At 38.7% G+C, this 22,862-nt stretch overlaps 1 protein-coding gene across 2 annotated transcripts in view; it reads right to left on the reverse strand.

Moving 5' to 3' along the window:
- Positions 1 to 22,862, reverse strand: part of PPP3CA (protein phosphatase 3 catalytic subunit alpha) — a 318,491-nt gene that overhangs the window by 141,798 nt on the left and 153,831 nt on the right. For both annotated transcript variants that reach the window (XM_058547578.1, XM_058547579.1), the window contains exon 2: positions 20,685 to 20,885. In XM_058547578.1, coding sequence (XP_058403561.1) covers positions 20,685 to 20,885 — 201 coding nt within the window. The remainder of the gene's footprint in view (positions 1 to 20,684; positions 20,886 to 22,862) is intronic.

Here is a 22,862-nt window from a genome sequence, read left to right on the forward strand (position 1 = left end):
TCTCTGTTTTAGATTTGGAGTTTTGCAAAATATTTCATTAAAAAAGACTTGTGTTGTCAATAGTTTGGAAATCACTAAATTCGATGAGCTCTAGGTCTTCAAACTCTTGATATTCTATATCTCTATTAAATACTATGTTTTTATCAATAAGATTAGCTTCTTCAGTATTACTTGTTTAATACTAGCTCTTTTAAAACATGAACCTAGAAGATTTGTATTCAAAGAACCAAACCACCAAACTATTTGGTGGATTAACTTTTTCCAATAAGATATCACAAAATTAATTTGAGTCAGGGAATAAGTCACCAAAGAGTAAAGTCTTTAGGTGTCTTTTAATTTTAAAAAAAGAACTTAAGTCCTTTCATATTTACGTATTCTTGTGATCTGGCTTAAATCTTTTCTAAAACATTTGCTTGAATTAACATTTATATATACGTTATAGGTATAACATTTCCTCCCAACACCGTGTGAAAGCCGTAAGTATCGTGAGAATGACTTTTAGGACTAGAGGAATATGAAGTATACATGCTCAACCCTAAATGGGAGATTGTACACAATCTGAACTGTGTGAGGGCAGCCTGTGGGCCCTAGTCGATGTGTCCCTTCTGACCTACAACACCACAAAAGGACATGCAGTCCGAGTGTGGCGAAGAGCAGACCCTCGGCTGGCCCAGAGGAAGAGCACGGCCGAAGGGGCAAGGCCTGCAGCGGCACGACAACAGCCAGCAATCACACAGCACCTACTCTGCGCCAGACAGGGCCTTACGAGCTTCACAGACACAATTCACTACCCCCACAGCAATTCTGTGCGCGACACTGAAGCTCAGGGAGTGTAAGCAACGTGGACAGGCACAGAGCTGGAAGGTGACAAAGCTGGGAACCGAACTGGACACCATGTAGCTGTGAAGGGGTGTGCTCTGTGAAACAGCAGTGGAGGGGAGAGCCAGAGGATTACAGTAAGATTTAAGGGCCTGAGAAGTCTTGGGAGACATGATAAAGATCTAAGAACTCTATAATGATGGAAGGAAAGGAGATGGGAATGCTCTGGAAGCAAAGATTAAAAGAAAGGAAATAAAGACTTTTTAGAAGAAGCTGGAATGATACTCTCCTTGTTTTTGAAGCCATAGAAATCAGCAGGGGCTTATAGAAGAAAAAAGTCTTACATCCGAGAAATAAAAGGGAGCGTTCAAGGTGATAGCTTAAATTAGGATTTAGGAGCCGACCTGTGGAGACTCCTGGGAAGGAGGAACAGCCAATTTTAAGTGAATAAAACCAAAGAAAAGTGATGACCGCGTAATTCTTGTACCTTGCAGTCTGGCTCATTTTATTAATGAGAAAATTGAGGCATAGTGAGTTGAAGTGACTTGCTTTGAGGTTGTTCCAGCTGATTAGTGACAAGTCCACCATTCTTTTCACTGTACTACTTGAGTGGTTTTTTTCCTGAGTGTTTCTTCCAGATTTAGTACTTTTTTATGATTCTATCTGAGTGTTTGCTAAAGGAGTATCTAAGGAGACCAAAGGGAGTTAAAGCCGTTTATGATACATACACATTGACTTTTTTGTAATTCCACAGCTGTATGCAATATTAAAAGACGGTACACCTGAATCTGCTCTAAATGCCAGATGAGAAAGAAGAAACTAGGAAGTAATGGTCTTTGGTGTATGAAACACCTTCTGTTTTCAAATTAAGAGGGATGGCCAGGAAGAAACCTCAGCAAGGAGTGGGGAAGAATGTTGTTTGCTCTTTAGGCAGAAATATAACGAATAAGGTTCATTCTACCACACAGAGGAGTGAGTTTGAGAAACTAAAAACATTCTATTCCATTTTCCACAGGAAATAGAGAATGGAGATCTGTGGTAGACTCCCATTAGCATTATGTGGTCTCCACAAACCCAACTTGCTCAAGTCCAAAGAGGTTTAAAGGTAATTATGCAGGAAACTGAGAAAAACTTTCCCAGCAGTTAAATAGGGATGGTCATGGAATGGACAAACATCACACCTTGCAGGTCATTACCTCTGCCCTGCTGCCAAATACGATGTCAGAAGCAGAAGCAAGCCCCCAGTCAAGGGCAAAGTGAGAAGGACATGAAGGGCTTACTCTATTTAAAGGTTAGTGGGGAAAAGTGAGTCAACGTGGGAGCTACAGGGTATGTAAAAGTAGAAAACCTCAAATTTATTGCTGAAGTATGACTGTTAAAATGCACTTAATGTTTATAAATATACATTAAATTCTACTAAAGGCAATAGAAACCAAATCGCAAAAATAACACTGACATGCTGCACAAGTAAAATCATGAACGTTCTCCATTGTTGTTCAGAAAGAAACAGATGACAGAACAAACAAGGGCAGTGGGACATGAGGGAGGAGACCAGAACTCCGGGCCTAACTCAGCACTGACCAGCTGTGAGGGACACTGCCGGGACACGGCCAGACCACGCCAAGCCCTGCTCCTCAGCGTCCTCACCTGTGAGGCTGGTAGCGAGAGGGTCTCTATGTCTCTTCCAAAATAAAATTAGATGACTATTCACAGCAGGAAAATAATCACACACAAAAATTCAAATATTTTTTAAAAGTCAAGAATTTAACAATAGGGATTGATTAATAATAGGGATTGATACGATCAGTTATCAGATATATGAGCAAATCATTAACCCTTAGAGGAATAATGGAAGTGTACATTAAATTACTACTATTACTAAATATAAAACTACTATGAAACCTCCCTCCTTCACCCCAAAAAAACATAGTAAGAGAGGCCAACATCCAACAAAACATAAGTAGCCCTGGGATTAAAGTAAACTGCTTATCTCCTCACACACTTCTGATACCACGCGTACGGGGTTTTCTTCCTCACACTAACCGATTTCCCAACCCGCCAGACATCAACTAGGTGCCCGGCAATTTAACTCAATTCTGATACTAACTACCCAAAGTTAGTGGAGTACTTCAGATGCCAGTTCCAAATAATGGGTCCCCAGGGTACTCACCCTTTGTCAGACTTGGTCACAAAGTCGGGAGCTCCCACAACCTGCCATTCCCACTCCAAGTTGAATCATTTGCTGAAATGGCTCACAAAACTCAGGGAAACATTTACTTCTACTTACTGGTTTATTATAATGGATATTATAAAGGATGCAGATGAACAGGCAGATGAAGAAGTACATATGGTGAGGTCTGGAAGTGTCCTGAGCACAGGAGCTTCCAGGAGCTTCTGTTCCCGTGAGCTGGGGTGTGCTGCCCTAGCAGCAAGTGGATGTGTTCACCAATCCAGAAGCTCTCCAAACCCTGTAGTTTAGGAATTTTTATGGAGGCTTCACCACATAAGTGTGATAGATTATCAACTCAATCACCAGTCCCTCTCCCCTCCCTTGTGGGTAAGACTGAAAGTTCCAAGCATCTAATCATGGCTTGGTCCTTCGAACAGCTCCCAGCCTGAAGCTATCCAGGAGCCCACCCAGAGTCACCTCATTAGAACACAAGATGCTCTTATGACCCAGAAAATTCCGAAAGGCTTTAGGAGCTCTGTGTAGGATACCCCTAGCCCCCATCACTCAGGAAGTTACAGGGTGTTAGGAGCTCCGTCAGGGATCCGGGGCAGGGACCAAAAATGTGTTTCCTACTATGTCATAGTAATATATCAGAATATTTTACTTAAAATTCACAAATCCATTCCCTTTTACCATGCTTTTTTTTCTATAGCCACAATAAAATTATTCAAATAAAAAGAAGTTGATTCACTTGTTATTTATATTAGAACAGTGCAAAGAGCATATACTTAAAAGAAGAAAAAATATTTTGGTGAAATAGCCTTTCTATATTTTAAAGAAAAAAAGAAACCCATGTGCAGAAGAGTGGGGAAGCTTCAGCTACAACAATACAGATTACACTGTTAATGACAGAAGTCATCTGGATATTGAAGAACTAACAAAAATAAAACTAGTGGTTCTGAAACATTCAGGAAACCATCATACAGTGGGAAGTGAAATCACACAATAACAAAAGTTGGGGTTATCTGCTACTTTGACACAGAGGTGTTTTTAAAGGGTGGCAGGAGGAAACCCTGATAAGGTTAAAGAAGTATCTAATCAAGATATTTACTTTGAAGTCATGTGATATGTACTCTAAATAAGAAACAGATTCATAGAATCAAAACTGCAAAGGGCTTTGAGATCACCTAGAATAATCTCCTCATGAACTGCAGGAAGAAACCGTCGTCAGAACTGGCACCTCGACTCTGATCCCTGACTCACAGTCCTGTACTCTTTCTCACTGGTTCTAGACAATAGTTTTCAACAATATTATTATTTTCATCTTAGGCTCAGAAAAAGGTATTCTTTTAGTATAATAATGACACGTAGATCCTAAACAAAACAACTATACTTTTACTTGGAACCAAAACAAATGCCAAGTAACTCATACGTGAGTCAGATCGAAAGTGGAATTTAGGTGATAAGAAAGCACACCAAACAAGACAAGAAAAGAGTTTATGGTACATTCTCTGACTTGAATTTTTGACCATAAATTATTTTAATGATTTCTGATTTGCACCAAAAGGGCAAATATGAATTAAGTGCTTAATAAATCAGCAAACGTTTGATGTTTCTTACCAAACATGATTGTTAAGTTTAGCAGACAAAATAACACAATCCCTATAACCATGACTATCATTGTCCAGGGTAGGCTACTACATAAGGAGAAATACAATTTTTGTTTTCTTACTAAATATGAAGGTAGTTATCCATCTATGTACAGAGGGTTTGTGGGTATGAGTATATATGCATCAATGTTAATGGTAATAAATGATAATTTTTGTTCACTGAGTTCCTACTACATGTCAGCATTGGGTGAGGAACTTTTCAAACATTGTCCCAAGTCTCACAGCAGTGTAAGGTAGAAATTATTTCAACTATTTGTACAGTGAATGTGAATGGAGAGGGATGTGTTAGGTAACCTGTCAGCAGCAGGAATAAACTTACGTCCATTTGACTCTAGAGCCAGTGATCTTTTCACTTGGCGACAGAGCCTTATCCTGACAACACTTCCATTACATATGGAATGCAGATGTTACCTGAAAAAGTCCAGAACACAAGATCGAACACATACGCAAGTTCAAATTTTATTATTTGCCAGTAGTATAGTGAATACTTAACATCTTTAGCATTAGGCCTTACTTAAACATAAAATCAAAATCTGCTCAAAAAGAAACCTTATCTTTACATTTAAAAAATTTAAAATCATGATCATTACTGACTCTTTAAATAATTTACTCTATCTGACAAATACAGTCACACTGTCTCCTATTGACCTCTGCTGACAGACTGTGGGTACTGTGCTCAATTCCCGGGGGCACGTCTGGCATTTCCGATTCCTTTGATCAATCAGAATGCTTATTTTGCTATCACCCGTCCTCTCTTTCCCTCCACCATTCTAAATCAGACAATTACCCATTGTGAGTCAACCTCCGAACCTATTCCAGTCTATCCTCGCAAGGGTCACAAATGTTTCCGTTGAAATTTTACCACCAGCCCCTTTCTTGAAATGAGCATTTGTCATTACACTTATCTAGCCATCAATCCAAATTCAACACAAAATCCCCAAGCCACTATGAGTTCCCCAGACAACCCTCATATCAATGGAAATGTCCCCATTGGCCCTCCTGGCCTAATTCCTCAGACTCAACCCAACCAAACATGAACCACCTCTAACAAGTCCTTTCTCCATCCTCAAAATTTGAATTCTTTGGTCACCTTCACAGCCAATAGATAATTATTTCTATGACCCCTGGCTAGCTCCTGATGATTCTTGCTTTGTCTGTGGAACCCAAGCCTATTGGCTGTTCCCAGCCAACTGGACTGAATCTTGCTAACTCACCAATCCTGCTAATCCCTTCATCATACTCAATCCTCCAAAATTTTCTTCCTATCTTTAACTATCTCTAAAACAATCACCCACTCTCTCCAGTTCACCTTATTCTGACTGTAGAAACCAAAAAGGTGTCCAGGACATTACAGGTTCCCTTGTAGGGAGGCAACGTTAGAAAAAACAGCTACAGAATTGAGCCTAAGTTCCACCCATGACCTCACTACTTTTTGGGAAAAGTTTGCCAACTTTTGGATACCATCCCAAAGAATCTATCTACTGGCTGAAGAAGTTGACTCAACAACAGTCGTCTATTCACTGCTGAAGCAATTCACCTTGTCCCTGGACAACATCACCACTGGCCTCAAATGTGTGACTTGCCAATTGCGAGAAACCCAGCGTACTGTCCTCCACAACTGCATCTCCCTGGATACGGATGGAAGCGACTGCAGCACCTTTTTCCCAGTAATTTAACTGATATCTTTGTCACAACCAGGAAGGTTCAAGAGGCGAACACAGAAATTCCTTGTATTACTGCCATAGAGCTGATACACTGAGGAAAGATAACAGGTTCTGGGACTTCTTCTGGAGAATCCGTGAAGGCCTACGAATTGGACATGTAGATTGATGCAGGCTCTAATCTCTTTCTGTTTATAGGTATCCCTCTCACTAAATGTCTCAGGGTTGCACAGTATAGCAACTGGCAACTATCGCCAAGTCTCAACAGATGGTTCAGCTGGTCCTTAATGAACAAAAGGGTAACCAGACAAAAAATGGACTTATGTTGTTCAGAGAGAAAAAGAATGCTTTTTCTTTCCTTGAACAAGAGGAGAGAGTGAGAAAGATGCTCTCCTTGACCAAACTTTAGACAGGCTCCTCTGAGCCGTCTTTTCGTCTAGCCCTCATCCTTTGGGCCATGTCTTCAGCCTGCCCAGACCAGTTGTAGCAAGAATCCCCCATCCTTGATATCTGATCACTCCTGGCCTGCCTTCAGCAGGAATCTCCCTACCCTTGACGTCTCCTCTTAGTAATTTTCCACCCACTGACCCCCTCGCCCTGCTCTTTGGCTATAAATCCCCACTTGTCCTTGTTGTCTTCCAAACTGAGCTCAGTTCTCTACTAGTCTCTTTTCCCCTAGTGCAATATTTAGAAATAAAATGGAATCACTTTAACTGGTGCCTGGTTCTCCTTCTCTTTGACACATGCTATGTGTGGTCATAAGGAAAATTAATAAACTTTATAAACTGAGATAATGCATGTATCACTTCATTGGACAAATATTAATGAATATCCATAAAGAGGAAGTCACTATGCTACATAGGAGGATAAAATGGTGGGCAAAGCAGGTAAAGGGTCTGCCTTCATGAAACTGATAGTCTAGTGAGAAGAGAGACTTTAATACAAGGATCACCCAAATAACATAATACTATTCCTACGATAAATATTTTGAAGAAAAGGTACATGGTACAATACCGGGGTAGCCAGAAAAGACTACCCCAAAGAACTAATGAAGTGACATGTAAGCTGAAATCTGACTATTCAAGATTATTGGGTGTGTGTATGGGGGTATGGGATAGTCTAGAAAGAAGGAACAGCATGTGCCAAGCCTCTTATTGAAAAGGAAGGTGACACATTCAAGGAACTGAAAGAATGCCAGTGTAGACGGGTCACAGAAAAGAAAGAGATAGTAAGGGAAACAGTTATTAGACAAGACTGAAGACATATATAGAGAATGGAACATGCAAGACTTTCTAAACCATCTCAGGATTTGCAACTTGATGCTTGGAGCAACTGGACACCACTGTATGTACACCACTGTATGTATGTGCTTAGCACAGTGCCCGTATCAGGGTAAATGCCCAATAAAGGAAAGCTTTAAAAATATTTGAATCATCTTAACTGATGTCAATGTATGTTACTTGTCTTATGCATAAGACAAATTCCATTTATCAGTGATTTTTGGCCCCAGGATGGCCAGTGAGAGGAAAAAAAAAAACCACTGGAAATCCCTGTCACATTTTTCTGATTTAAATGCCAGAGAGCAACCTCCAGTTGCATGTTACTTGGGAAATGTAAAATCTAGATAATGTACGCTTTGTTAGTAGTTCCTTGAACTGTTCTTTAAAAAGTCAATTACCCAATTTGAAACAAAAAGGTATTTGCGTGGGAATGATTCTCAGCCATCAAATATGAAGAATTATTCCTTGACGTGGGAAGCTTGAGGAAGGCCCACCCTCCCATATTTGGTTAATTACTTCTACCTTTAAAAGACATCTTAATAGCTCGTGTTTCAGTTTTTTTTATTTTTTCATTTTCTTCTTTCTAATTGATGTACTGACAGCATGAAAAATGTCCACAGAAACAATTTATTTTTCTTTAATTAAAATTAAAACTCATTTGCAATCCTTTCTAAGAAAGGATGAGCAGTGGAGAGCTGTCGGCATAAGGACCTGTCTTGCTCCCTCTCCCATCCCACAGCCCTCTCAGTATTTATTTACATCCACGAAAGGGGAAATGCAATGTCTGCTACATCATCCAAATTAATATGGTTAAAAGCTCTCTCTGCTTCTCATCACCAGACAATTGGAACTCATCACCAGAGTTGGAATATTAGCTACACAACAACAATAACAGCCATGACAAAAACAGCTGTAGCAATGACAACAAAGCACCTACTGTTTCGCAGGCACTTACTCTAAGTGCTGTGGCCGTGCATTTCACTTCATCTGAGCAGCAGGCGTGCGACTAACGCCATCTCTTCACAGAAGAGGAAGCTGAGGTTTACAGAGGTGAAGTAACATGCCCAGCGGCAAACAGCTAGAAAGCTGCAGACCCAGAATGCTAATCTAGAGATGCATGATTTTTAACATGATACCAAGCTACATATGGTGGAAATAAAGTTATTGTCACACTGTCATGAGGCAAGGGCACTGTCATTAGGAGACGCAGCTCAGGTGACCAGCACAGCAGGGACTCTATCACACTGCCTTTTCTCATCTCTTCTCACTCCATTCTTTTATTTTTGTTTCTTTTTAGACAAACTGGCTGGACCAGAAGTTTGAGTATAATCTGAGAATGTTAAACAGACCACAGGGGAAAAGAATCTATAAATTGGCTCACTGCCACCATGCCCTTAATAAACTAAGCAAACCGGCCACAAATAATTTTGAAAGGGCCTAAGAAAAATCTCATGTATTTTTAACATTTCCTCAATTCAGATTCTCAAGTGGAACAGGTATTTTATATCAATAATGCAGACAATTAACTTTCTAATTTTCACCTGGCTTTGATATATATTTAATTAAGTGTTACCAGCTTATCTCTTGAAGAAGGCAAAGAAAGCAATAGCTAAGATTAAGCTAAGGTCCACCTTTGAAGGAGTTGATAATGTTTAAAACATGAGGAAGAGAATTTCAAATGAAAAATCTCTGTTTCATGTTTATGATTATCTGATAATCTCCTATTCATCACATGATATTCAAACAGCCAATCAAATTTTACAATTTAAAAACTAAATGAAAAACATATGCAATTAGGATTTTAAAGGGGACGCTGAATATCTACAAATTTCTGTGAACTAAATTGAGTTCTTAACATTGGAGCTTGACTTTCAAAGTCAATGTTTTTTTAAGAAAGAATCAGATTATGCTAATAAAGACCAAAGCAAACATGCATATTACTTTCAGAAAACAGAAAGTAAGGTACAAAGGATCCTTTGTTTGAAATGGAAGCAAATGGCTGCGCAAGTTATTTCAAAAATATTCTCCTTCATAAGCAATAAAGGATATAAGACTCTGATGGCAGACAGAAGTACAACTGGACATATCAAATGCATACCAGCAGATGGCACCGGAAATCAGACAGCACATTCAGAGACCGTGAGAGACTTTATAATACTGCATTTCTGAAATGGAATCAAATTCTTGAAAATAGATTTTCTATTATTAAAATGTCTGACACCAATCATAAAATCCAAAAAATGCCAACAACAATACTGTCTTGAATATAACAAACAAATATGAATCTAAAATGAAAGGCACTGTAAATAAAATGGGGATCTCGACGTCAATTTTTATTTAAAAAAAAAAAAATCATTACAAATGGAGCCATAAGAGAAAAAGAAAATTCAGTTAATAATTTTGTTTCCCCCATTTTTACCTATAATTTTCCTTCCCACTAATGCTAATTTTACTCTTTCACAGGGCTTTGTTTATCATAAACATGAAGAAAGACAGTTCAGAGTAGAGAGTATTAAAAAAACTAAGAAAAGTTTATAGAAAGAAAAAAACAGGTCAAGTTTCCTTGTACCTACACATATGAGACTCATGAAGTTGAAGTTCAAAAGCCGCAGTGTCCAAACCTTAAATTTTTTAAGGAAAAGAATGAAACAATGCTGCTATGTCTAAGCCTGTCTGTTACACGGACCACAATGTCAAATACGAACAGAAATCAATTACAGAGAAGCAGATTAGACACCAAACTGGAGTCAAAAAGTAACCATATGATAGCAGAAATTGAAATCTTGTTAAGAATGTTAAAATAGAATGTTGTTTCATAAAAATGAAACAGGGTAAAGGAAATGCCTCAGGGCAGAAGACCTGAATAGAGATTTTTCCAAAGAAGATATACAGATGGCCAACAGACACATGAAAAGATGCTCAACATCACTCGTCATCAGGGAAATGCAAATCAAAACCACCTCACACCTATTAGAATGGCTATCATGAAAAAGCAAGAGATAACAAGTGTTGTCCAGGATGTGGAGAAAAGGGAACCCTCCTACACTGTTGGTGGGAATGTAAATTGGTGCAGCCACTATGGAAAACAGTATGGAGTTCCTCAAAAAATTAAAAATAGAACTTCCTTATGATCCAGCAATTCCACTTCTGGGTATTTACCAAAGAAAACAAAAACATTAACTTAAAAAGATATACGCACCCCTATGTTCACTGTACTATTATTTTCAATAGTCAAGATAGGGAAGCAACCTAAACCTCCATCAATAGATGAATAGATAAAGGAGATGTGGTACATACATACAACGGAATATTACTCAGCCATAAGAAAGAACGAAATCTTGCCATTTGCAACATAAATGGACCTAGAGGGTGTTATGTCAAGTGAAATAAGTCAGACAGAGAAAGACAAATACCATTTGATTTCACTTACATGTGGAATCTAAAAAAAACAAAAGAACAAACAAAACAAAACAGAAACAGATTCACAGATACAGAGAACAAATTGGTGGTTGCCAGAGGGGAGGCAGGTGGGGGATGGGCAAAACAGGTAAAGGCGATTAAGAGGTACAAACTTCCAGTCATAAAATAAACAAGTCATGGGTGTGCAAGGTACAGCATAGGGAATATAGTCAATAACAGTGTAATAATTTTGTATGGTGACAGTTGGTAACTAGACTTATCCTGGTGATCATTTTGTAACGTATATAAATGTCAAGTCGCCATGCTATACACCTGAAACTAACATAATATTGTATGTCAACTTTACTTCAATAAAAAAAAAGAAAAAAATCTCTGAAAAAGACTTGACTATTCCCTGGATGTGGGGTTTGTTGGCTGTTTTATTCTACCATCATAAAACCAGTAAAATCTTGTGTTTTTTTTTTTTTTTTTTTTTTTGCTTGAGGAAGATTTGCCCTGAGCTAACATCTGTGCCAATCTTTCTCTACTTTTTATATGTAGGATGCCACCACAGTGTGGCTGATGAGTGGTGTAGGTCCGTGCCCAGGATCTGAACCTGCGAACCTGGGTCACAGAAGCGGAACACGCCAAACTTAACCACCATGCCAGGGGGTTGGCCCCCAGTAAAATCTGATTTTTACAAAATATATTTCATTAGAAATGTTATTCTCATACGATGAAAGCAACTTAAAGGAGACTTGTGACCAGTTTGTAATTCTTCTTGGATATGGATTTATGTATATATACAGTATCTTGCATATACCTTTTAGGGTTCAACATGAGGAAGAGAACACTGAACATTTCTGAGAGGTTTTCTCCCCTCCTCAGCAGACTCACTTAGGTCTCCAACCCCTCCATGGACTTGCACGTTCCTTCACGAGGCAGTGCTCACTCAGCGATACCGGCGGGGGGGAGAGCCAGACAAAACAGCAGGAAAGGACAAGCTCTCTGACCCCGGAGACAAAAGTAAAGCCAGGACTGAATTGCCTCAAGGCCTTCTCTCAGGGAATGTATTTTAACATTACAAGATGTGTGCATGAAGTATTTAATTAATATTTTAAATAACACATTTTACATACCAAGATAGTCATTTTAAGTAGTGCTAAAGCAGCTGCCTTGAAATTTAATATTATTTTCCCTTACTAATCCACTAATTAAACTACAAATTCTTCTATAAGAAACTATGTCTCACAAATCCATGTATTTTATTTATCCAGTATCTCACATGTCCAAAATCCTCCACTTAAGACAGAAATCAACAAATAGCTATTCAGGAGAAAAGAAGAGAATAAAAAGATAACTGCTTTTTAAATGATTACACTGACATCCACACATCCACACATATATATAAATACATACTCTGTTTTAGAGGTTCCTATATATTTCCATTATATTATTACCATAATGTACTATGTGCAAATAAGCAGTGCATTTACATTAAAATTGTTTTGAAGTAGGAACATCCACAAAACCAAAACACAAAATCCATGTCCTCAGATGTTAACATTTAAGAGTATGATAGCATGAAACAATAAAAAATCATCAGAACAATATTGTTAAATGCCGTGCTATATGATTACTACCAGATTTAATGATTTCATTAAATTAACTTCTACCCCCAAATAAAATGGGAACAGACATGGTTGAACCACCTAGGTTTTAATACCAGTCCTGGCACGTCTAGTGGGGTAACCTTAGATATCAACTTCTCTGAGCTTTAGTTTCCTCATTTGTAAAATGGAACTGATAACAGAACATCCTTCACAGGATTATGTGAAAACTAAGAGTGAAACAATAGTTTATAGCTTTATAAAAGTTTATAACTTTAATAAAACAAGAACTTAAATGTTAGTCTTACAACAACTCATTAATTTGTCCCCCAAAAAGCTATTAAAAAAACAATTACCATCTACTATCACCATTGTTTCATATACTAAAAGAAAGCCTTCTCACTAAATGAAAAAGATAATTTCTCTCTGGACCAGTGCAAACTTTGCCATAGACCAGTACCAGTCTGTGGCCAGTATTTGGTAAACATCTGTTAAAGCCCATGAACTTTACTGGATCTCAAGAGAATTAAATCAATGACTCTGAAATTATTAGGGACACTTCAGTGAGAACATGGAACATGAGATGAGATGGGGAACATGGATAGAATCTGGGGAGACAAAGGGAAGTGCACCTACATCTTTCCTTTCAGGTACCTAAGAAGAATGCTTTTTCTTCATCTGGAAGCATTTCAGTATTATTTGAAACATTACTTCTCTTAAAGCCACTGCAGCATTAATTATAACATATTTCAGTCTTCTCTAAAGACATCAAATTATTATTACTGGGGCGGCCCCGTGGCTTGGTGGTTAAGTGCGCGCGCTCCGATGCTGGTGGCCCGGGTTCGGATCCCGGGTGCGCACCGAGGCACCACTTCTCCGTCCATCCTGAGGCCGAGTCCCACATACAGCAACTAGAAGGATGTGCAGCTATGACATACAACTATCTACTGGGGCTTTGGGGGGAAAAAATAAATAAATAAAATCTTTAAAAAAAAAAAATTATTATTACTGCAAGTGACAACTTTCAGATATTAAGAATAATAGTTTTGGGGCATTTTTATCTTCCTATGAAAACAACCGCAGGCGTTGCCTTACCAATGGTGCTTAAACACTATTTGTGAAGAGTACCAACTCACAGCAAACTGAAATGGTCAGGTACACTGTGTCTTAAAGTAAAATATCTGTTCACGTAATTATGATGTTACTGTAATGACTGTCAAATGTTTCCTCTGGATGGTGGTATATGTTTATTGATGTTAACAGATTATTATTGACTTGTATGTTACACACAGTGCCAAATTACTATGGCTCAACTGTTCTTAATATAATACTGTATTCATTACCACATAATTCACTTAAAGATGCTTTTGATCCCAGTCTTCCTTTTTTTCCTTTATAAACTGTCCCAGCAGTAGCTTTCTATAGTCAACTCTCAAAGAGCTTGTAAAGAAAAGCATCGAGAAGGTTTTTCACTGGAAAAAACTATATAGACAACTCTGTGCCCCAAGTATGCTAAGCACTATTGTTTTGTCTTGCTCCTTGTAAAACAGCAATACATTTTTGTTGTATACAATTACCTTTAAAACATAATAAATTATAATCAACAGTCAAAATAATTTGTTCCTTGTATTTCTTGAGAACCTTTAACATTCTTGGTATGTTTTCTTCAGTAACAAGCAAGAACAAATTCTAGTCAAATGAACAGAAAACACCTGATTTTTTAAACCTTCCTACAGAAGCGTGTAAACAGTACGGTGTAAGAGCTAAGCATGTATTACGTAGATGGATGCCCGTCAAAGCAAGGCGTTCAGCTTACTAGCTATGAGACCTCAGAGCAGTTACTTAAGCCAGTGGTTCCCACAGTGTGTTCCCCATCAAGGGTGTCATCACGACCTGGGGAACTGCTAGACATTCCAATTCGCACGCCCAACTTCAGACCTCCTGAATCAGAGCTCTGCAGGTGGTACTCAGCAAGCTGTGGTTTACGAAGCCCTCCAGGTGATTCTGATCCAGGCGCAAGACTGAGAAACACTGACTGAAACTCTGAGACCAGCCTTGCAAAACCAGAGTGGTAAACAGCTCAGGGAAAAGGACTTGGGCTCTCATGCAGTAAACTTTTATCAGCATTATCTTTTTTTTTTAATCAAGGGCCCAAATTAAGAAGAATAAGGACATCAAAATGATGTGTTGCTGCCACAGGCTGGGACTGAAATGTGCTGACTGCCAGCAGTGGGCCTGGTACCAAAATAGGCCTCTGGCTGCAGGGCAGGCCCTAAAGATTTGGTCTCTGAAATCACAAGTGGGCAAAATGCCCCAGAAGTAATATTTTATCCCCTTATAAACCAAAGCTACGTTGCCCTTAAGTGACAAATGATAGTATGGGGAGAATGAACACTGATCTTTAGCTCTCAAAAGACACTGGATTCTTAGCCCCACTTAACACTCCCCAGAGGAAAGGCATGGGGAATTCTCCTAATTGACGTCAGCTGCTGTAAGGGAAGGAATGCTATGACCTTAAACTTGGCCACTGGTCCACTCTCACATCCAGGAACGAAGCCAGAGGGTTCTCCTGGCAACTGCCTGATGTGCTAAATGGCAGGCACAGCCACTGAGGGAATCCTTTGCTGCCCCAGGGACAAATCCCCCACTGCAGGAAACAGACAAACCGGAGAGATTAGCAGTCTGCCTAAGCTGATGCTGGCCTATCCCCTCTACCCAGAGACCAGAAAATGAGTTCTAAATCACTCTGTTCAAAAACCTAAGCTCCTGCTCTGCTTTTGCTTTACAAATGAGGGAAATGTTCCTCTGCTAGTCAAAGGGAAAACAGGAAAATATGAGAACTTCAAGGAAAAATGTAGTAAATTGGATCCCTGCATAAAGCATCCTACCATATTCCAGAAGACTTTAATAGAAATTAAGTACAAACGAATCAGATGTTTTAAGATCAATGTTAACTACTATTTTTTAAAAGCCCTGTAATCAAAATCGAACCCAATCCTCCTACCCTGCCAAAGTCCTCACCATGGCTCCCCTGGACAAGCAGAAAAGGTTCTCAATCAACTCCTCTCCCCACTCCATTCTACTCATTTCACCCAAGATGCTATTCTAGCCACAAACTTAGTTAAGTAATTCCCCTGCTCAAAGACCCCCTTGACTCCCCAGTACCTACAGAACAGTGCCAAATGTTTACATGCTGCTACGAGAAGCTCGTATCCGATTCTGACCGTTCGACCTCAGACCTCAGGCTCACCCCCACCGCTCACACCCTACTGAGACCCTGTTCTCCCATAGAAAATCTCCAAGAGCATGCCTTGCCACTGAACAAAAAATACCAGTGCCTTTAATATGCTATTATCTCTGCACAGAATATCCTTCCCTAGCTTTTTCACATAAAAAAATTTTACTTATCACATATGATCCAGTTCAAATATCATGTAATCTGTTAAGACTTTTCTTGGCTTCCCTGCATTCCTTTTTCTGAGTTCCCACACTAATTTGTGGGCGCCTCCACTATAGCTCTTAACAAATTATATAGTAATTCTCTGTTTATGTATCTGACTCCCCAGCTAGACCTTGAGTAGTCCAGCCAAGGACTACGTCTCAGGTGTTTTATCATCCCTGGTTCTTGACCTTCTGAAAGAGTTCTCAATCCATGATCAGGACAGGTAAAATCCCAGCTATTTAACAGTTTCTTTAACTCAAAGATGGAATATAATAATCAGTGGGCACTCGCAGGAAAACCTTAGCCATTTAGAAGACAGGAAAACTTTTCGGCTTTAAATTACCTATATCCAGTTGGACACTTCTTAATTTGCTTGAATAAATCTAGGTCATATCCTTAAATTAATCAACAATTTGATGTACATATCTTTGGGTAAATATCTGTTTCAGCTTTCTTGTTATATTCTGAGCTCTTGGAGAGCAGAGACCAGGTCTTACTCACCTGTACATAACCCATACCACCTGTGCCAGGTAAACATTCAATAAATGATAGTTAAATTGAACTCCCAAAATGAGTTGTGTCTTAGTTGGGGCTGCCATAACAAAATGCCATAGACTGGGTAGCTTAAACAACAAACCTTTATTCCTCACAGTTCTGGAGGCTAGAAAGTCCAAGATCACAGTGCTGGCATATTCAGTGTTTGGTGAGGGCCCTCTTCCTGGTTTGCAGATGGCCATCTTCTTGCTGTATCCTCACATGGAGGAGAGGGAGGGGGCTCTCATCTCCTCCTCTTCTTATAAGGGCACTAATCCCATCATGGGGGCTCCACCCTCATGACCTCCCCTAAACCTAATCACCTCTCAAAGGCCCCACCTCCAAATACCATCGCATGGGGGATTAGGGCTTCAACATATGAATATTAGGGGGACACAAACATTCAGTCCATAGCAAGTTGCCACAATGATATCTGGCCACATGTTTTAATGTTCCATTTGTATGTCTGCAAGGAAACCAAGATAAATTCAACTTGATTTTCAGAAAAGAATCAAAGAGGGAAAATACTTTCCCTGACAAAATGCCTCCAACACAGAAACACATTCTGCAAATTAAATCTCTGAAACAGCTACCATTCTAATCAGGCAAGTTAATTTAGAGAAAAGAGCAGAACATGCCTCATACCTCCCTTGTTTTGACTGGGGACCCAGAATCCTCATCTCACTCCCATGAGGATGATTCCTGGCTTATCTAAACCACCCCCCAGGAGGGCCAGGGACACACTGCTATATCTCCTCCTCCAGAGGGACACATGCGGGGAGCAGGGACTAGGCAGATCCCTTGTCCTTCTGTCCTCTCCAAAATAAAATGTACAGTATTTTAAGGGAAAAAAATCCTATATGAACACAAACTTTTCACTACTTTATAAATACTTGAAGGGGGTGAAAGGGAGTGGGGCAGCTTTGTACATTTAAACATTAAAGAAATGCCCATGGAATGAATCAATGTCCAGATTTCAAATAACTAGAACACTAATTTCCAGGTTTTTCTTAAAATGGGCGCAAACCATGGTACAGATGTTAGCATAACTTCTCTATAAACATTTAAGAGTGAAACACTTTTATTAATGAAAAATAGGAGGGGGAGGAGTGGAGGGAAAGCTGGTGAGTGGATTTTGTGCATAATTATAGCATACTTGCCACTGGCTTCATTTGGAGAGTTAACATATTCCACACAAGGATTTACTGGCCAGTTTCTACCCAGACAGACACACCTTGTCAGTTTTAGGAATCTGACATCTGCAGGTGAGAGACTGTTTCTAATACACTTGGAAGCCACCATACAGCCAGGCTTCAGGCTACACTGAATTCCTTGCTTCCTTCCTCTCAGTCTTTTTTCTCAGGTTTTCATTTGTAATTGTATTATTTCCTTCTTCTTCCTCTTCTTTCCTCTCCTCTAACTGTTTATTAAGTTTTCCATCTTTCTTCAGCATGGAATTCTGAACTCTATACAGAATACTCTACCCTCAAGACTTTCAGTGTAAACTATGCGTATTACTGCATAGCCTAGTATCAGTAACCCAAACAACAAATATTCTGAATTTAAAAATAGATATTACACTGCTGGTTTACCTGTCCAGATAAAATAAAGTCTCAGATCACAACCATACAAAATTTTACCAATAAATTTTAAGAAGTTTAATACAAAAATTAAAATGTGAAATACAAAAATATTGTAATTTTTTCTGATCAACGTACCCTGCTTTTATTTTGCAATCTTCCATGTTTCAGCTTTTTCTCATAAACTCATAGGTTAAACATGAAGCTATGAATTTAGCTTTCTGGTGAATTATATGCAAAAGGTTTTTTTTTTTTTCCATTTTATCCAAATGTCAAAATAAATATTTGTTTCCATTCCTCTGCCACTATTATTCCATGTCCTTACACTGCCAGAAAAGGGGGTAGGAGGTCACTGCAATGGACTCTACTGGAGGCTCCTTAGATCCTGCCTTCGTCATGAAATATAAGCACTCCTCTAGAGAAAGGTTTTTCCTGCTTGGGTTATATTCCACTAGTGTTACATATTCTGTGATATCTCCATAGCTGCTTCTGTCACTATCTAAAATACTTTAGTTTTTTTCTCCCCCAGGGAAAGTTATACATAATTGAGTCCTGATTTCCAAAGTCTCTTTGTATCTATATCCCAAAATTTGCCAAAATGTCATCTGGGATCTTACTGGAAAGAACAGGTGATCTGTACTGAATATGAGGGCAATTGCTCTGGACTCCAGAAAGGTTCCAGGATAAAACATCATAAATCTCACTCTTCTAGAATCCTCCCTACGTGTTCTTTCAGGACAGAGGCTAATTAATCAAACAGAAGAGCTGACTGCATCCCAGAAAATACACTGCCCTAAATATCTATCTTACATGTTTCTTTTAAGTTAGAATTATCATTTTCATTAACACCAACTGGGCTCATTAGTGAATTTAACATGAATTCTTTATTGGAAGTCACACATTATCATGTGAAATGAGAAAAAATAAACTCATAATAAAATATCAAGCCACGCATTCTTACTAAAAACAAATAAGCTTAATGAGAAAGATATCATTTACAGCTAATATTTTACCATTAATTTATAAGTGGAATTTATACTCAATTTTTTAAAGTAATTTGTTTTTGCCGGTGGATGCCAAACTAGTATTTAGATACTAGAAAATTTTAGTATTTTAGTATCTAAGAAAGCAAAGCGTGTTCACATTTGTTTTGTTCTTATATTTTCACAGTGTCCATGAGTTGGAGATAATAACACGACTCCATTTTAACACATGGAAAACGGGGTTCATCATGAGAGACACACAGGGAAGTCTGGGGCTTGATTCATTCACCACTGGCCAACACCAAGTTAACACCACTAGAGCCAATTTCTCCTGCCGCCTGGTCCCAGACACATTCTGAATCACAAACGAGAAAAAGAACATTGCCAACCAAAAATAAAATGTAACTAATGTAAATCTCTTTGGAATAGGAATCATCAGGGACATTTTGACCAAGGAAGGTATAGCCTGAAACTCAAGAGAGCTTATCTTTCTCTCAACAGTAACATTCAAATACACAACTGAAGGCCAGAAAGATAAGTAATGAAGGTTTGGAAGAAAGAAGCAATCAGTAGTATATATGAAATATTTTTAAATGTCCCATATATTTTGAAAAGGACAATATTCTGTGTCTGAATTTTTTCCCTTTGCCAGAATGATAATAATTAAAGAGAAAATAAATGTTTTTTAGCTTCTCTAAAAATGAAAACTTGCAAGTTTAGCAAACTCCACAGAGGGTAGATCAAAAGTCTCTAATATTTGATACTCTGCACCATACAAAATTTTTTGACAAGATGTAATTTTTATAGTCTAAGAGACTTAACGCAAAACATGTATCTGCCCACAAGAAGTAAGAGAACAAAAAAGCTCAAAAAGTAAAGACTTTTTTAGACACAAAATACTATAGGAAGAAGAGAAATGTGGACTTCTTCCTAAAATTCAGTGGTTTTCAAACTTTCATATGCATCAGAATCATCTAGAAGACTTGATAAAACAGATTGTTGGGCCTCACCCCAGAGAATCCGATTCAGTAGTTCTCGTGTAGGGCCTGAGGATTTACATTTTAACAAGTTTCCAAGTGATGATGATAATGATGATGATGATGATGCTAGCCTGGGGATGACACTTCGAGAACCACTGCTTTAAAACTTAGTCACTTACTCAAACACTGTAGCAGTCTTAGTATACTTTGTCTAATCTCTCCCAACGAATATCTTGTATTCTTTGTGTCAGCTAGTGTTTCTACTGACAAACAACATCACTTTTTAATTAAAGTATTACTTCAGAATATCCTTCTCATCATCTCTAAGTTGCACACCACTTTTTAGAGCATCACAATCTCATAGATAATTAATACACAAAAATAAAAATATTGTTACATATGTATAATAACTTTAGTTCTCAATGTACAAATTTGACAGTAAAAGAGTAAGATGAATAGGGTATTTGAAGACTCATTGGTAGCTAGGACTTTTGATTTGATGCTAGAAACAACAAAGTTTGGGTACAAGTGAGCAGCCTCCATCCTCGGGGCTTACCTGTGACTGGTGCATCAATATCCAGCAAATTTTTTTCCTGTCGAAGGATTGAAGCCCCCTCTGTTATTATTCTCAATGCAACACTCTCTTCCAGCCTGCCTTCCTTCATGAGATGTGCCTTTAAGATATCCACACGAGGTTTCCCATCATTATCAAACACTTCTTTTGCTGTAAGCCGGTGACTTGGAGGAAATGGGACAGCTGAAAGAGAAAAAGACAAATTATTACTTTAGCCAAAATTCAACAACAAAAGATTCATTAATAACCACCAAATATCTATTCCTACCACTAACCACCTTTTGGAGTATTTCAAAAGTTCCCACATTAAAATATGATCAAGGGCTATCAAGAATTAAAGACTGCCTTCTTCCTTTGATTCTAGACATAATGTGGTTGCTAAAAGGACATTCATAGTTCTTATTCATCCAGTATCTATCTCTTGCATCTAGAAGATCCTGATTGAGTTAATAAAGAAAAAAGAGGGAGATATGTTTCTGTTAGGCAATAATCAATTCAGCACAGAAAATACTTCCTATACATTCACCCATAACTGACTCGGGAGAAGATGTTTCTCCACTAGAAAGCAGGCTCCTCTACTTGGATTAGAGCAACGGGAAAAGGTCTGCCAGACCCGATTTGTCCCTTCAACTAGAGTAAGGTCTCTGAGTAACCTGATTGCCTCACTGTTTAAGGAGAGAGCAGGAATCTTAGAGCAAAAGGCAAAAACACACTGAATCTTGGACAGGAAATCAGGATTTGTGTGAACAGGGAGGGGCAGGACCTGGCAGGGAGGAGACACAGGTATTTAGGAATATGATACAATGACAAACTCCCTGTACTGCTCAGACTTAGAACCAACCGTTCTCTCTTGCACCCCATGCCTTCCTCACAGTAAGGAGCTCTCTTGCAGCTACTGTCATTCTTTACATCTGTTAATACATTCATTCACTCACGCAGCCAGGGGATAGTCACTAAATTCATACAGTGTGCAGGACATCCAAAGGTCCACGGTCAGAGATGGCAATCATGAAGGTTACATTTCTGATAAATAGCTCATAAGCCCCTTCAGTGAGGGAAACTCACCATTTCTGTTTCACCTGCGAGTTCATTTACTGGACAACTCAGATCTATTAGAAATATCTGAAAGCAGCACCAACACAGTTTCACGTAACTTCCATCTACCAGATGCACCACGCCATATGCATGAGAACATCTCCACAGGATGGTTCCTCTCTTAAAAATAACACCTGATGTTAAATAATAAACCTAGCCCTCTCACTTCCTAGAAGTGTCTCTCAAAGAAGCAAGATTTATGGTAGACCTATGCCAAGAAATTTGCAATCTAATAGCACAGATTTGTTACCCAAGAGAAATTATAACTCTTTAAGGAAAAAGAAAACTCAGGAAGTGAACCTGTGCTGATGGATGCACGCTTGATTGTCCTAACAGTCCAAGCGTGTCTGTTTAACTACGCTGCCGAGTGAGGCGGCCGTGGCAGACTCAGGGCATGAGGATGAGGCCTGCGTAGTCAGACGAACCTGGGTGCAAACTCGGCTCTGCACACTCACCAGCTGTATGACCCTGGGCAAGTCAAATAACCTCCTTTGGCTTCAGTTACCTCACCTATATTTATCTGAGGAGTGTCATAATAACTAAAACAAATAGTAACAGTAGTAGGTAACATTTATAGAGTGTTTATTTTATGCCAGGCATTGCTCAGGTAATAAAGTCAGATACAACAGAAAAGCTGTAAGATGAGTAATGCATAGGTACACGTGTTTATATATAAACGTATTTAGTCCCCATAACGTTACTGTAGAGGAGAAACTTGAGGCTCAAAAACATTACGCGCCTTGCCCAAGATAATCACCTAGTGATTTATATGCAGACCCAGTGAGCGTAAACCCCGGCAGTCTGGTGCCAGAGCACCTGTGTTAACAACCACACTACACTGCTCTCCAGAAAGTACTTCAGACATTGCTTAATAATTAAAGAGTGATGGGCAAATTATTTTTTAGAATTGAAATTCTAATACTGAGATGTGTTTCTTATAAAAACCACTTTTATTTTCAAAAATTATTTTAGGAAGCTTATAGTAGAATAGATACTATAACACAAAAGCATGATGTAAAATAGCAGACAAAACATATAATGCCAAAGCATAGCGTGAAAAAGAAA

Source organism: Diceros bicornis, chromosome 8 (genome assembly GCF_020826845.1).
Source record: "Diceros bicornis minor isolate mBicDic1 chromosome 8, mDicBic1.mat.cur, whole genome shotgun sequence".
NCBI classification, from domain to species: domain Eukaryota; kingdom Metazoa; phylum Chordata; class Mammalia; order Perissodactyla; family Rhinocerotidae; genus Diceros; species Diceros bicornis.